We start from the raw sequence: 15,836 nt of genomic DNA, 5'->3' as shown, positions 1-15,836 counted from the left end.
TCATAAAGATCTTGGAGCAGCGCCTACAGTTCCGCAGCACCACCGAGCCCTTGGCAACACAATCGAATCGTATGTTCGTGTGAACGCAACCAACGGAAGGAGGAGAGGTGGTAGGCAACGTCGCGAACTTACATCCTTGTCGGCAACGTCCAGCTCGTGGGCGTCCTTGAGGTGCTTGAACAGCAACAGCCTCGTGTGAAAGTACTGGTCGCACGTGTCGCAGTTGTACTTGGCCTTGGGCTTGGGCTTGTTCTGCTGCATGGACTTTTCGTGCTCGTTCTTGGCGATCCAGGTCCTGAAGCACTTGGCGCAGCAGCTGCACACGTAGCCAAACTCCTTGGCGTGTTTCCTGAGCACGTGGAGCCTGAGCAGGTGCTCCTCGGTGCTCTTGTACTCGCATTTGGCGCACTGGAAGTACAAGTGGCCGTCGGCCGGGTCGTCGCTGTGCCGCTCGAGCTCGTGCTGGGCCAGCGACTCTCTCAACTGGAACGAGTAAACGCAGCGCGGGCACTCGTGCTCGTGGCAACGGCCGTGGGCCCGTATCAAGTGGCGCACGACGTCTGGCTTCGTCGCGAAGGTCTTGTCCCGCACGTTGGGGTTCTTCTCGCACAGCTCGCAGGTGAACCTACCATCCGGCAGGGCGCTGTGCAGGGACAGTTGCTCGATCAGGCCCTCCTTGTCCTCGTTTGGCTGGCCGTCCGCGACCACGACGCCGCTGATTGTACTGCTCGGCGCGGGGACCTCCCTCAAACTCGTGGACGACGATGGGACCGGGAGATCGTCGTCGGCGGGTTCTTGCTTGAAGGTAACCGGCGATGACTTGCTCAGATCGAGCGACGGCTCGTCGTCTACTTTACCTTGGGTCGGGTCGAAGGTGGGCATCGGCTTACTGGAAAGTACGCGTTTGTCCCCCGAGGATGGGTCGCAGTTATACGGGAGTGCACATTCAAAAGATACTTACTGTCCTCGTGGTGTGAGCGGGGGGGGGAAAAAAAAAAAAACAAAGAAAGACAGGAGGTACCTGAGCACCAGCAGAGTTCCAAAGAGGACGGGAACCTTCTGGTCCGGTGACTCGAGCCCGGTCGTCGAGTCGGGCTCTCGGTCTTGCATCCCGGTGTCTAATTCGATTAGTGGCTCCAGCGAGGCTTTTACGTTTCTGAGCGGATGTAATAACATAGCGCAAATCAACCTAACTATATACTCTCTCGCGCCGGGAGAAGTGAAACGAAGCGGTCGCTAATTGGACCGTTTTTTTTTTTTTTTTTTTTTTTTGACACGTCAAAGTTCAGCGATCGACGTGTATCGATGTTTGGGGAGCCATAACTGTTGTGGAAAAAAAAGGAAAGGTGCGCGGATTTACCGTCTGGACGAACCTGTGGTCGAAGTCGGGACACCTCGGGAGTGGAAAAGTATGCTCTTTATCCTCAGCAAGCGACGTGCGGCGAGAAAGCGATTTCAACGACTGCGGGGGGATCGACGTGAATGCGAGCACGAACCGATTCGGATGTAAAATATATGACTAACGCTATACGTCATGGCCTACGTGCGCGTGTTTCACTTATTGCTGTTTGGTTTTCGGGACGTCGGACTGGACGGGGAGCTTTCAGGAGAGACGACTGCTGCCCCCTCTGAGGCCGTTTGTTTCTTGTTTCATCCTCTCTCGAACAATTGAATTTGAAAACTCAAACATTTTGCTTCTTCGGTTGAAAATTAAGAAAAAAAATCATCTCTACTTGTATTATACTTGTAGTCATAAATAATAAATCAATTATTCAACACTTAAAGTAAACATGAAAAATGTACAACTATTAAAAAAAAAGCAAATCGACATTGTTTGTTAACGAAAAAGTAAAATTTAATTACAAGTACACCCCTCCCGCCCACAAAAAAAAAAAAAATGCCAAAATGCAAGAGGGTTTGATTTTTTGAATGTTATATTTGTATACTGATTGCATCCAGAGATGACGTAAATGTATAATGTACAAAATACAAATGTAAACGGAATACAAAAGGGAGATTTGCAGCGTATACGTAAATCGTACAACATATGATTCTTTTTATTCTTCACTTGTGCTAATCGTCTTGCGGATACTTTATGCGTGTTTCAAGTTTCTTATCATTATTGTTAATATTATTATTAAATAAATAAAACGGAAGCTTACAAAATATACGGAATGCATTGTTAACTACAAAAGAAAGGGGGAGGAAACGTGTCTCTATGAATTTCTGGTCGCAAAGCAAAACGAAATAAGGTAAGCGTTGATCAAACGTCGGATGAACCATCGTATGAACAAAAAAAAATCCATCAATTGACCCCCAAAGTGTATATATTATGTAGGCAGGTAATGCTAATTATTGACTCTTTGAAAGCACTAGGCTCTACTCGACGGGCAGCTCGTCATCCATAACGATCCTGACACTGTGATAGATATCGGCGATCCTGATGGGCGGCGGTGGCGGCTGGTGGATGTCCGGGTGTTGTTTCTTGCGATGGAACATCATCGGCGACCTCTGGGTGAAGCTCTTGCCGCATATGTCGCACTTGTAGGGTCGCTCGCCGACGTGCTTGAGCATGTGCACCTGGAGGGTGTTGAGTTGGCAGAAGCCCTTGCCGCACACCTGGCAATTGTGGGGCTTTTTGTCGGAGTGGGTGCGCATGTGCCGGGACAGGTAGTCCCGGGTCTTGAATTCACGGCCGCACTGCTCGCAGGTGTACTTGGCCTCGTGGAGCCGCGAGTGGGTGTCCAGGTTGGCCTGGCTGGCGAAGCGCTTCTTGCAAACGCCGCACTCGTGCTCGAGGGTGCGTTTCTTGTGCGTGTAGTAATGGTGCATGTTAAGGGCGCTCTTGCGCTCGTACACCTTGCCGCAGACGTCGCAGACGCAGGGTCCCGACTGGTGGTCCTTCATGTGGCTGAGGTAGAGATCGCGGATCTTGAACTTGCGCTGGCAGAGCTCGCACGAGTACTTGAAGTTGTCGGTGTGCTTGATCGTGGTGTGCCGGGCGAGGTGGCACTTTGACTTTGTGACAAAGTCGCATATGTCGCACGAGTACTTGGGCACGCTGTCGTTGTGGATGAATTTGATGTGCCTGGCCAGGTAGATCTTGGTCTTGAAGAGCTTCGAGCACACGTGGCACTTGAAGTCGCGCGAGTTGTAGTGCCGGTTTATGTGGCTCTCGAGGTGGTCGCGACGATAAAACGGCACCTTGCAGATCTCGCAGACGTACTCGTACTTGCGCTGGCTGCCGTTCTTGCTCTTGCGGCCCCTTTTCGGTAGGAGGTCCACCGATTCTTCCTCGATTTTATAGCCCCAGAACGTTTCGAAGTCTTTGATAGCTTCTAACGAGTGTCTTAGCAATTTTCTCCTAGAAGTAAAACGATATTTTTCATCAGCTAACGATTGCCGTGCTACATTTTTTTTTTTACTTGCTTTGCACTACCACTTATTTTGCATCTCAACACAAGAACACAACTACAAAGCTTTGCCCAAACAATCTACGGTGCAGTTTTTACAGTTACTTTTTTTTTTTTTTCCTTAAAACGTAACGCAACTGTGTTTTATACTTTTTTTTTTTTTTTTCAAACCAACAAAAGTCTATGGTGATTATTCACAACTCGTGACTACATTTGTAATGTTATCGAAAAATAATCTTTGACAGACCAACGCAATCTAAAAGTGTGTGCTTAATGAGACAATACTTCCAACGATCGTAAAATATGTAATAGCATGCTCTCTGTTGTTGATACAGCCCAAATATTGGTGAAAGTGTATTTCTTATAATACGATTATCGCATCTACAACAAACTTTCATCCATATCGAATACTTATATATATATATATATATAATATACTCTTTACAGTAACTTTTTTTTATTATTATTTATTTACTTTTAACTTTAAAAACTTTTTATTATCGTCATTTCCAAATACATAAACATTTTTCGTGAAAAAAGGAAAAAAATTTACAGTGCGAGCGCGCCCGAAGGGACCGGCTCGCTCGACGGAAACAACGCCAAGACCGTTTGTTTTTTTGTTTCTTTTTCTTATGTTTTTACAGGAGAAAAAGAGGAAAGAAAGAAGAAGAAGAAGAAAGAGTTCACGCCGAGGACGCGTTGGCGGTCGACAATTGGCCGTCTTGGCCGCCGCTTCGCTGGGCAGCCGCCGCGGCACGTTCGGCCGAGTGTTTGGATATCTGGTGCCGGTTGAGGGAGTATCTCTTGGTGAAGGTGTCACCGCAAAAGTCGCACGAGAAGGGCCGCAGCTTCTTGTGCGTCAACAGGTGGGCCTTGAACGAGTTGGCCGTGCGGAAGCTCTTGGCACAATGGGGACACAGTCGCTCCTTGAGCGACTTGTGGGTGTGGTAGTGCTTGTCGCGATAATCCTTGCGCTTGAAGGCCTTGTCGCACACCTCGCACACGTATTTCTTTTCCTCCGTGGGTTGCCGCCGCTGCTGCTGAAGCTCCTTTTTGAACACCGCTTCCGGGTGTGCGTCGCGCGCGTGCTGCTTCAGCTGTTGGCCATCGGGAAAGCTCAAGCCACAATGCTCGCACATTTGGCCCGTGGCTGCGCAGCAGCTCTGCTCGTGGAGCTCGAGCTCTTTTCTACGGACAAACTCGAGGTTGCAGTAGCTGCACTGTATCCGGTACGGGTGGGAGGATTTTTTGTGACGCCTGAGATCGAGCAACGATTTGGCCAGGAACTTGCAATTGACGCACTGATAGACGTGCTCGACGACCCCGTGGACGGTCTTGACGTGGCGCTGCAGGTGCGTGCTCCGCTTGAACTTGTGCTGGCAGTAGGCGCACTCGAAGGGCCTCGCGCTGTCGTGCGTCTCCATGTGGGCCCTGAGACTCTCCACGCGGTTGAACGCCGCGTCGCAGATCTGGCAGATGTGCGGGTGCCCCGAAAAGTCTTGGCCCAATTCCATGGCGTCGTCCTCGTCTCCGTACAAGTCGTCCTCCTCCTCCTCCTCCTCCTCCTCTTCGTCCTCGTCGTCGTCTTCTTCGAGCATCAATTCCTCTTTGACGATTGTCTCGTTGGTCTGGCAGTCGTCCACCGCTCCGAGGTTGAGGAACTCGTTGGCGTCAAGCTCGAGTAGGCCGTCGTTCGACAGCAAGTCCTCCTCGACCCGGAACTCGCTCACGTAGGCCGAGAGCGAGGTGCCGGGGACTATGGTCTGATTGATGAGGAGCTCGTCGTGGGCGCTCGTCTCGTTTCCCGAGCTGTAGTTCGTCGAGTAGGTCAGATCTCCGTCGGTGTCAGAGCCGATGGGCTTCAATACGGAATAATCATCCGCGTTGGCGATCGACTCGACGGAGAGGACTTTGTTGTTTTGCAGTATAACTTTGCCGTTTTTCACCGTCGCTAGTATGAGCTTATTGTTATAGATTTTTCGCTCCTTACTCGGGCTCATGAAGAGTTTCAGTACTGCCCCGTCGGCCGTGACTATTGACCTAAAATGAAGATTACGAGTATATTGTTAAAGGCCCCTTGTTTTTTTCATTTTCATTCACCGAACTTTTCATTCAAATATTATTGGCAGTCAGTCAAAAACCATTTCTCATCTATCCACAGAGCTTGTTTGATTAATCAAAGCAAACCTTGGGGCTTCTTTTCTTTTACTCTAATTGTTTTTCATTTTGATCATCATAACGACATTACATGGTCACCATCATCGGCAAACAATGAAGGTTGAATTTATTGAGGATTTTTGAGTTCGAGCCAAGTGCCAAAAATAAAAATGAAGCAGTGAATGAGAATTTTCAATGGAAATATAGCATTCCCGTGCTTTGGCGAGTTTAAACGGATTCCCGACGAAAGATGTTTATGTCAGGAAGTTTTCAATTTTTTCGCTCTCATGCAATGAAAAATCAGCAAACTAAAGAGTTTGAGGGTTCGATTGACAAGTATTACACAAATTCTAATCAAATCTAAGATAATTACGGATTCTCTGTCAGTAAGTTTACGACGCATTTTCATTAAATCCTCTTCGTACCTAAAACAAAACAGCGATTAGAAGGAAGTTTAATTTCAATGGAAAACACGCAACTTTGTCATACTTACATTCTTCTTTAAAAAAAAAAATAATAAAATAAAAATAAAAATTAAATTAAACTGTTTCAAACTAAGAAATGCTATTTAATCAGCTACGAGAGTTGAGAAAAAAAAAAAAGATAAATTTTCAAAGGTATGAAAAATTGCAGTATAATTAAAAAAGTTGCAAGCAAACTAAATTAAAAAGAAAAATAAGTTTTAGGTTCGGGGGACTTGAGAAACGCAACAACGATGGTTATATTTTTCGTACCAACATATTAAAAACGCTTTATTGGCTTTCGTTTAAAAAATTGTTTATATACAGAGAGAGAGAGAGTGTGTGTACGTGTTTTTACACTTTCTACCGACAAGACTTGGCTTATAGCTTTTTTTTTTTTGGCAGTGGTCGCGTCCAACCAAACTCACTCGCAAAGTTAATTAAAGGCGTTTAATATAGTAAACAAAAACTCAATTCGATGCAATTGCGCAAAAATACATCATCAGTCGTAAACGCACGTTAATTGGCATCAAGTAAAATAGAGATTTATCGATTCTTGCAAAAAACGCAGTGAAAATAAAATATACGCCGAGACGGATGTTGGAACAGGGTAGGGTTTGGGGAGACAATAAGACAATTGCAAAACAAAATGCTGTTATTGCTCGGCAGTACATATTGTAACGCACAATGAAAAACTTAACAAAACAAAATAAGAGAGAAAGAGAGGTGGATAAAATTAAAACTACATTGGCCTAATTGCGCGCATAAACACAACGGTGGCGACGACGACGACGACGACGACGACGACGACAATGATAATAATATGAAAAACAACAATAACAAAAGATGGGGGACGTCGGCGTCGGTCGGTCTAACGATATACAATTGCAATAAACTTAAATTAAATCAACAGAGTGACTCCGTTCCTCGCGAATCTCTTGATCACAGCTTCGGCAGTCTTCCTCAGCGCGAGGCTGTCGAGCCTCGGCAGGTTCAGATCGAGGATCGAGTGGTGCCTGCGCGCGTGCTTTTTGAGGGCTTTCCAGGTCTCCTCCAGCTTGCCGCACTGCTCGCACCTGTACTCCATGATGTCGTTGTGGCGAATGACGTGGCGGTAAAGCGACCGCAAACTGTTGAACGCCTCGAGGCACAGGGGACAGGCGAGCAACGGCAGGAGGGACAAGAGTCCCGGCCGGCCGGCCTTGCAGCAATTGTGGAAGCGCACGTGCGCCAGGCTGGGCATCACGCGCTCGCACGACTCGCAGAAGAGATTCTCCTTCAGTAGGACCAGGCAATCGTCGACGGGCAAACAAAGTCGCCTGCAGCAGCTCATGCAAATCGGTTTGCCGAGCTTGGGAAGCTGCGGTCTCTCCTCGCCCTCGACGCACGATCTCCTGTCGAAGAGCCAAGCGTTGTCCCGACCCTCGCACAGCCGGCAGTAACGCTGGAGCTCGTGGTACGCCGAGTGGTGGTCGTTGAATTCGGCGAAGCTGCCGAGCTTTTGGGCGCAGTATCGGCAAAAGACGCGGCCGAGGAGGCAACTGTGCGCCGAACGATGGTGCTTGAGCAGGTCCTCCGGGTCGTGGTAGACGGCGGTGCCGTTGCAGCTGACGCAAGAGTACTCGTTGTCCTCGTAGCTGCGAAAGGTAAAATCGTCCCCGATGTCGTTGATCGGTAACTCATCGTCCTCCTCCCCCTCCTCATCCTCATCCTCGCCGATCAGTTGGCGCTGTTTATCCTTGCCGTCCTGGCCGACTACCGCGAGGGCGACCCAGTGTCGCTCCCTTCCTCGGTGCGTGTCGAGCACCTCGGTCGAGATGAACTTGGCCCGGCAAACGTTGCACGAGTAGAGCGAGTCGTACTCAAACTCGTCGTCCGTCACGTCCGAGAGATCGGTCTCCTCGTAGCTTTGGTTGAGCTCGCAGGTCAGGTACTGCCGGTGCTCGAATATCTCCCGGGTCGTAACGAAGGCCCGCTTGCAGTCCTTGCACACGATGAGGGGCCGCATCTCGAACTTGTCCCCGTCGGCCTGCTGCTTGGGCTCGTCGTCGTTACCCGCGTCGCCGTCCGCTTTGGCCGGCTGCTTCGACGTCTCCGCGTTGAGCCGCTTTTTTTTCTCCGGACAGATTCTCCGGTGGATCACGTAGATGTGGTACTTTTTGAAGTAGCGCTTGCAGTCGCGGCAGTACTGCTGACCGGTGGTCAGCCGTTTTCTCCGGCACTTTCGTCGAGCGAAAGGCCGCTTAACACCGACGTTTTCCTTGTTGCTGCCGCTGTTGGCGTTGTTATCGCCGTCGCCGTCGTCGCTGGCGTTCGACTTGCCGGCGAGTTTAACTTCCGTTGCCGCGAACCATCTGATTTCTCGTATCTGCCACTTCATCATTTCGATTTCCAGGTCGGTCCAACGTGGAAGCACTACACGTAGCTCTTTGCCATTAATTAAACGGTGTCTGCAACAGCAAGAAGGAAAAAAAGCGTAATTCGTAAATGGCACTACGCGTTCCAGGGGCGTGGTGGTTTAGAAAAAAATTTGAAAAAAAAAAAAAAAAAAATAGAATTCGAGCATTCCTTAATACGTACAATCAAAATCAGAGGCTCGCAGAGGTTTCGGTTTTAAGCGTTTATTCATCAAAATATACTTGGGATACATTGGTAAATGTTTTTTATAGAAGTGTATGAGTATACAGTTCGAAAGAGTACAAATTATTATAGTTATACTTTAAATTGGCAGCAGTGAGTATATATGGTTATCTTAACATTATTAATAATTCGTATGAGTAAGTACATGTTTGTTGTCTTAAACTAAGTAAATGCATAAGAGCAACCGCGCCCGTTGCTTTGAGAACTGCAATAGCAGCAACAAGTATTTGTTTTAAGTACCTTTGGAAATGCTCAAGTTTTGTACCATCGAAAAAGTTTGTTAAACAAAAGAAAGAAAAAAAACGGCTTATCATTTTTGGCAATTTTCTTAAAAAGCCATCGAATAATTTCGTTGTTATTTTGTACTGAACTGGCAACAGATCGAATAATCCTAAGAGTACGCTATTAAAAAAGTTTTTTTTTTTTGGCAGCTTATAAAATCAGGTAATGTCAAGTTTCTTAAAACTAAGATTAAAGCTTAAGAACCCAAAATTCCTACTAATTCGTAGAAAAAAAAACAATAACTAAAATTAAGAATTGGCACGAAAATTGGCGTTTGCACTATGCTGTGTAAATAATCACAACTCGTGTGATTTGTATATTATATCGATAAAAAATATTTATCAAGTGCACAATAGTGATGATAAAAATATATATGATCAAGTCTTTGCAGTAGTAAATGCGTATAATAATCATAAAGCGACTAAAAAGCTTTAAAATTCAATGCTTCAACAAAATGTATGAATTTCACGAAAACGATCTTTCTCTTTTAGTGAAAGACCTAAATCTCAAGTTTGATTTTATGCTCCGAGCAACTTAACAAAGAAAAAAAAAAGAATAATCGAAATTCATACATTCACAATAATCACGTAACTATTTTCAACAGTATAAAATTATGCAAAATGTCAATTAACTTTCATTATGGACGGACGTTTACACATACATATAAAATTGCATTGGTTCTTATTAATCCTAAACATTTAAATTCGTACTGGTAATATGTCAGTATCATCTCCCAACGTAACAAGTATATGGTATATTACTCATGGAACGCAATGGTCAACATTTAGGAATGTCAATCGGTACGATCATTTATAATATTTCGAGCAAAGAAAAACATTGTTTTTTTGTACTGTCATCGGCAAAAGTATTGCTAATGGAAGAGCTTGTTCATTGTACTCTGTTCTGTTTGGCAGTTTTTCTTTTTCAAGTGAAAAATCTCCCGCGGAGAAAAAAAAAAAAAAAAGAAGAAACCCTGAGTATTGCGTTTTCTCTTAAACTACGTGTTAAAATTATATTAATAGTAAGACACAAAAAAAGTAATATCAATTACGCACTGACCTTTCAACTTTGGATAGAACACATGTGAAAAATACCCTGTATGTACCGTGGTAATGTTAAGTACTATATAATAATAATATTGATAAAAAAAAAAAAAAAAAAAAAAAAAGGTGTAAAAAAAAGAGCGTTTTTTACAACGCGTCAGCAACGGAAGCGAGCTTCTCGGCGGCCTCGGCCGGCGACATGTTGTTAAATCTCTCGAGGACGTTTCTGGCGATGTCGGCGATGGGCACCTGCTTGAAGTTGTCGGGCACCGGCTGGTCGTGGGTCTTGTGGTGCCTGACGAGGGTCGAGCGCTGGGTGAAGGTCTCGTCGCACAAGCCGCACTTGTACGGGCGCACCTTGGCGTGCATGAGCACGTGCTGGTAATAATTGCTGCGCGACGAGAAGAACTTTTGACAGAAGAAGCAGTTGATGCCCGGCCGGTGCTTCGACTTGTGGTTCATGAGCTGACCCGGCCCGAGGAACGTCTCGCCGCACTTGTCGCACTCGTAGCTCTGGACGTGGCGCATCAGGTGATTCTCGAGCTTCGTCTCGCTGCGGAACTTCTTGAAGCACAGGCTGCACGGGTACACCAGGTCTTGGTCCTTGATTTTGTTAAGGTGGTGCCACTCGTGGGCCTTGACGTTCTTCACGGTCTTGCCGCAGAAGCGGCATATCTGATACGGGCACATGTGCACCTGTTGGACGTGCAGCAACAGATCCTGCTTGAGCTTGTACCGCTTGCCGCAGTGGTCGCAGCCAAAGTTCGGCTCGATGTCGCTGTGGAGGCGCACAAAGTGGGCCATGAGGGTCTCCTCGCGCTTGTACTTTAGGTGGCAAACGCTGCACTCGAAGTGCGAGCCACCGTGGGTCTTGCGGTGCTTGTCGAGGGTCTCCTGGCTGAAGAACTGCCTGCGGCACAGGTCGCACTTGAACGGCTTTTTGTGGACGTTGCGCACGTGCATGGCCACGCGCCGGTAATCCGGGAAGCGCTTCTGGCAAAAGGGACAGGTGTCGCGCACCTCCTCCAACTCGTCGCTCTTGGCCTCGGGTTGCCGGCGTCCGCGTCCCCGTTCCGTGTCGTTATGCTCGGGGGCGACGGGCGAGCTGAAACATGTCAGGCATACCGATCGGACTATAATTAGCGACTGCGATCGAAGCTCCGAGGTTGGCTCTTTCTACGGTTGCGAGGCGTATATATGTGATGTCTGCAGGAACTGGAGGATATACGTACGCACGTATCTGCTGATATGGCACTACAATTTTACAGGCGGTGATGGTTGTGTTGATGGTGGTGGTGGTGGTGGTGATAGCGGTTTTTAAGCACTTTTCTATTGGTTCAAACTACTACTTGTGCCCCTCTTTTTTTTTTTTTTTTTTTTTTTTTTTTTTTTCAATTGTTAGTCACTTGGCAGAGGATCTACTTACTTAATGAGAGCAGTAGACAATTGGTTTTTATTTCTTATGTTTTACTTATCTCCCTTTTATTTATATAATATTACCCACTACGTTTACTAAAAAAAATATGTATATATCTCAAGCCGTAAGCTGTGAAGCGCAAAATATTTGTATGTACTGGCGTTAGGCAGCGTTAGGGAGCTTCAACTAAATAAATAAATAAATAAGGTAATGATAAAGCAAGCGTTGAAAGTAATCATTGACGTCCATTTGTCGAGCGAAATAATATCGTTTGTGTCCGTACGTCTGTCAGGTGAACAAAAAAAATAAAAAATAGTAACAATAATAATAATAATCGAGCATAAAATGTTTGGGAAAAAAGTTGAAAATATACTCGGTGGCTCTGCTTGTCTTGGGATGAACGAAAAATGGTAAATTGAGCGAGCAAAACGAAACATCATCATCAACGACATGTAAAAAAGTATTGGTTTTTTCAAACTTACCTATATGTATACGTATGTATGCATAAAAACTTACTACTAAAGTGCAAAATAGACATTTTGTGGTACATGTTTTTTAATTCAATGAAAAATAATCAATTTTCCAAACGTACAAAAAAGAATTTATTACCATACAGAGAAAAACTTGGCGCAAAGTACACGCGACGTTACAAACTAAAACAATAAAATAAAGTAATTGTCGCACCATGAGACTTTTGGCGTCTGCAACGAGTAACTTGTTGTGCGCAAACATGAAACGCAAGCGTATACCTACGTAGAGAATACAAAGAAATAAAATGGTAACTTGGATGAGTAAAAACCACAAGACTTATAAATATTGAAACGCAACACCTTACACGTGTAATTCTGTAAAATGCCATCAGTCGAGACTTAAAATGCCGCTCGCATGGAACAAGACTTATTACATACATAATGATGGTGGTAAACTTAAAAATACCTATACGTAAAGGAACATGGTAAATGAAAACGGCTACATGAAACAATAATCGCACGAAGGAAACGAAAGAAAGGGGGAAAAAAAAAATCGGACGACCCTCCAAATCACGCGAATCTAACTCAGCAGGCGCCGCAGTTTCTCCGGTGCGCCGTGAGGTTCCCCTGGCAAGTAAAGCCCTTCCGGCAAAATTGGCACACGTAGGGCCGTTCGCCCGTATGGCCGCGCCTGTGTATCGTCAGCGTCGACTTTTGGCTAAAGGCCTTGGTGCAAAAGTCGCACTTGTACGGCTTCTCCCCGGTGTGCACCCGCCTGTGCAGCCCCAGATTTTTCGGATCCGCGAAGCCTTTGGCGCATGTACCGCACACATAGGGCTTTTCCCCCGTGTGTATCCTCAGGTGCTTCTTGAGGTGGTCGGCGCTCGTCAGACTCTTGCCACAGTGGTCGCACAGGTGGAACTTGGTCGGGTTGTGGCTCTCCTTGTGCCTGAGGAGCGAGCCCCGGTTGGCGAGGACCCGACCGCACACGTCGCACTCCGTGCCCGCCGCCTCCTTCAGTTGGCGCAGCCTCTTCTTGGCCCTGGCCACCTGGGGGTGCTTGCGCCTGCAGTGGCCCGACAACTGATTCCGCAGGTGGAACGCCTGAGGGCAGAGCTTGCAGCCAAAGGGTTTCTCGTTGGCGTGGTAGTTGTAGTGCTCGTGGAGGTCGGTGGCCTTGCGGAAGCGCTTCGGGCACTCGGTGCACTCGAACGACTGGTCGGTCGGTTGGTGCGAGCGCAGGTGGACCTTGAAATTCGAGCGGACCGTCGTCTCGTAGCCGCAGTGGTCGCACGTGTAGCTCGGGTGGAAGTGGGTCTTCTCGTGCCGCCTGAGCTCGACCCCCAGCCGGAACTTGCGAGGGCAGTGCTCGCAGGCGAACTTGTAGATGTGCCCCTCCAGGTGTTTCTCGTACTTGGCGCGGTCTTGGTACATCAGACCGCAGGTGTCGCACTCCAGGAGGAGCGACGGCTCGAGCGGCGGGCTGTCCGTGCTGTGGCGGTTCAGGTGCCGGCGCATGTTGCGCTTCGAGTCGCGCGTTGTGCCGCAGTGGGCGCACTCGTAGAGCTTGGGCGGGTGAGCTTTCACTCGGTGGGCGTCGAGGAGGTCTCGCGACGCGAACAACTTGCGGCAGGGCTTGCAGAGGTAGGCGAGTGGCAGGTCGTCGTCGTCACTTGGCTCTGATTTAACCACAAGAGGAGCAGGAAGAGGAAGAGGTGGAGCGGAGTGGCTTTCGAGTTGGAGCATCTGTTGCTTTTTCTTAGTTATCACGAGCTCGCTTGGCGGAGTCTGGCTGACAAACTGTGAGAGCCGAATCGGCCAAAACAACTGGTGATATCTGAAACGTGAAAAAAATGGGCCGTCAGTCTTATTATTCCCATACTCGATACGTGTCGCGATATAATATCCCTCGGCGCTCGTTAGATCAGCAACCTTCTTCATGGAGTACCTATACATCGAGATTATCATTTGTACCGAGTATGGTTGCGTGGAAAAAAGGCAACGCGGGAATGGTTTAATACTGTCACATGTTTATTGTACAAACGTAGTAAAAGTGGGTAAGTACAAAAAACGGGGAGCCTCTTAGACAAAAACATCTCGTCGTGTCAAAAGTATATCAAAACGCAGTTTGGCACACGCAAAATAGGAACATTAATATCATTGCCAACTCGGTAGTGGTACGACTAAATTGTTGTTTGGCACTTTTGTTCGATAAATGTTATCTTAACAAGGGAAGAAAAAAACACCAAGCAAAATCTCAACACACTCCGACCAACAAGATCGAAACAACACATATATATATAATGTATGTATCAAAAAGACAATAATAAATATCCTAACATTTGAGCACTCGGAACAAAACATTCAACGCAATGATCAATGGACTAGTCAACTACGTAGAGTTGTAATACTGCATCTAAACTTTTCCACAGGCCGTCTTTTTGTTCTTTTTGAGAGACTTGTCGTGAGTCTTGAGGTGGGTCTTGAGCGGCGTCTCCTGGCTGAACCTTCTCCCGCAAACCTTGCAATTAAAGGGCTTCTCACCGGTGTGGACCCTCATGTGGACGGTCAGGTATTTTTTTATACTGAACGCCTTGTCGCACAGGGTGCACGAGTACGGCTTGTCACCGGTGTGTATCTTGGCGTGCATCGCCAGGTACGACCGGTCCATCGATTTGCCGCAAACCTCGCAAACGACCGAATTGGCGCCGCTGTGGCTGCGCAGGTGCTTTAATACGTTGGTCTTGTAGCACGTGACAAAGTCGCACTTGTTGCACTGGTACAGCTCCTGCTCCTCGCTGTGTTTCTGCCTCTCGTGGGTCTTGAGGTAGTAGAGAGACTTGAAGGTCGCGGAGCACACGAGACACGTGTGCGCGGGGCTCTTGTAGTGCTCGTACACCCGGTTGGCCGACTGCTGTCGCTTCCTCGCCTCCTCCGCCTCGAGGTACTCCTGGTGGACCTTGAGGTGCATCTTGAGGCTGCGCTCGCTCAAGAAGACTCGGCTGCAGTAGCCACAACTGGAGCTGCTGTCCGGGTGTCGAGTGCTCACGTGGCGATCCAAGCTCTCGACCGACCAGTGGGCCTCGCCGCAGAGCTTGCACGTTAGGCCGTTGCTCGCGTGCTTGCCGATGTGCCGCGTGAGGTACAGCTTTGACACGAAGACCTTCGAGCAGTGGTGGCACTTGAGCTTTTGCTTCTGCTGGCGGCGACGACAACGCCGCGTCATTGCTGCCTCGCACCTGGAAATACATAGACACACGTGCGAGGGTGAGAGTGCTGTTTCGTTGCGTTTTTATGCTACGACTGCTGTCTGCGAGTTTACGACTCGGAATATAACGTTTTCATGCGGGATGAGACAAAAACCAAAAGAAGAAAAACAAAGTATTAATACGTACTTTGGACAAACGACACCATCAAAACCCATCCGTATATGGCGCACACATTCCTACGCACTAGAGCTCTACTCTACTGCCTCTATGACTAATACGTACATACTCACCGTAACTAATGTAATTTAGGTACCTATATGTGTTTTACCTAACAGTATGGCCAAGAAATGGTAATCGCGTAACGGAGAAAAAAAAAAGAATATCCGGAGAGTGACAATTGACTGAATAATGCATTGGGCGATAAAAAATACGAAATTTTTCTTCGTTATAAAACTGTTGTCGCAAAAACCACAGCTAAAAGGCTGGTGTTGAACTTTTCGCAGATCCTGTGGCACTTGGGGCGGTTTAAATGATAGGGCCATATTTGTTGGGAGGCGCAGGTCGCAATGGTAACGAGGCCTTGGGATTCTGTTGTCTATAGCTCAGCGTTTCGTCGGAAAACTCGCGAGCATTGCGGGGGAGAACATTTCATGGCGCAACGCGTGTACTCTCATGTGCGATAGTCGCGATGCTCGCACCTGAGAATTTGGATTTTTTCTAGATAGGACGTATTTTTTTTCTGCA

General features: G+C 47.2%; 4 protein-coding genes across 4 annotated transcripts in view; all 4 read right to left on the bottom strand.

The window, feature by feature from the left end:
* The window catches only part of LOC106639656 (uncharacterized), a 49,126-nt gene that overhangs the window by 15,730 nt on the left and 17,560 nt on the right, over nt 1-15,836 (bottom strand). The window lies entirely within an intron of this gene.
* Nucleotides 10,144-11,951, bottom strand: LOC149373502 (uncharacterized). The gene is made up of 2 exons (XM_089596224.1): nt 11,926-11,951; nt 10,144-11,101 (listed from the first exon to the last, which is right to left on the bottom strand). Exons 1-2 carry the CDS (start codon nt 11,949-11,951, stop codon nt 10,144-10,146), a joined length of 984 nt encoding a protein of 327 aa, XP_089452350.1.
* LOC149373501 (zinc finger and BTB domain-containing protein 40-like) lies at nt 12,029-13,851 on the bottom strand. Its single transcript, XM_089597031.1, has one exon. The coding sequence runs from the start codon at nt 13,849-13,851 to the stop codon at nt 12,469-12,471; it is 1,383 nt and encodes a 460-aa protein (XP_089453157.1). The 3' UTR covers nt 12,029-12,468.
* LOC149373500 (zinc finger Y-chromosomal protein-like) lies at nt 14,300-15,109 on the bottom strand. Its single transcript, XM_089596223.1, has one exon. It carries the CDS (start codon nt 15,107-15,109, stop codon nt 14,300-14,302), a length of 810 nt encoding a protein of 269 aa, XP_089452349.1.

This window comes from Copidosoma floridanum, unplaced genomic scaffold (genome assembly GCF_036245765.1).
Source record: "Copidosoma floridanum isolate Cflo_tuat_1 unplaced genomic scaffold, Cflo_Japanese_pri ptg000030l, whole genome shotgun sequence".
Taxonomy (NCBI): domain Eukaryota; kingdom Metazoa; phylum Arthropoda; class Insecta; order Hymenoptera; family Encyrtidae; genus Copidosoma; species Copidosoma floridanum.
This window is presented reverse-complemented; position numbering and strand designations above follow the sequence as displayed.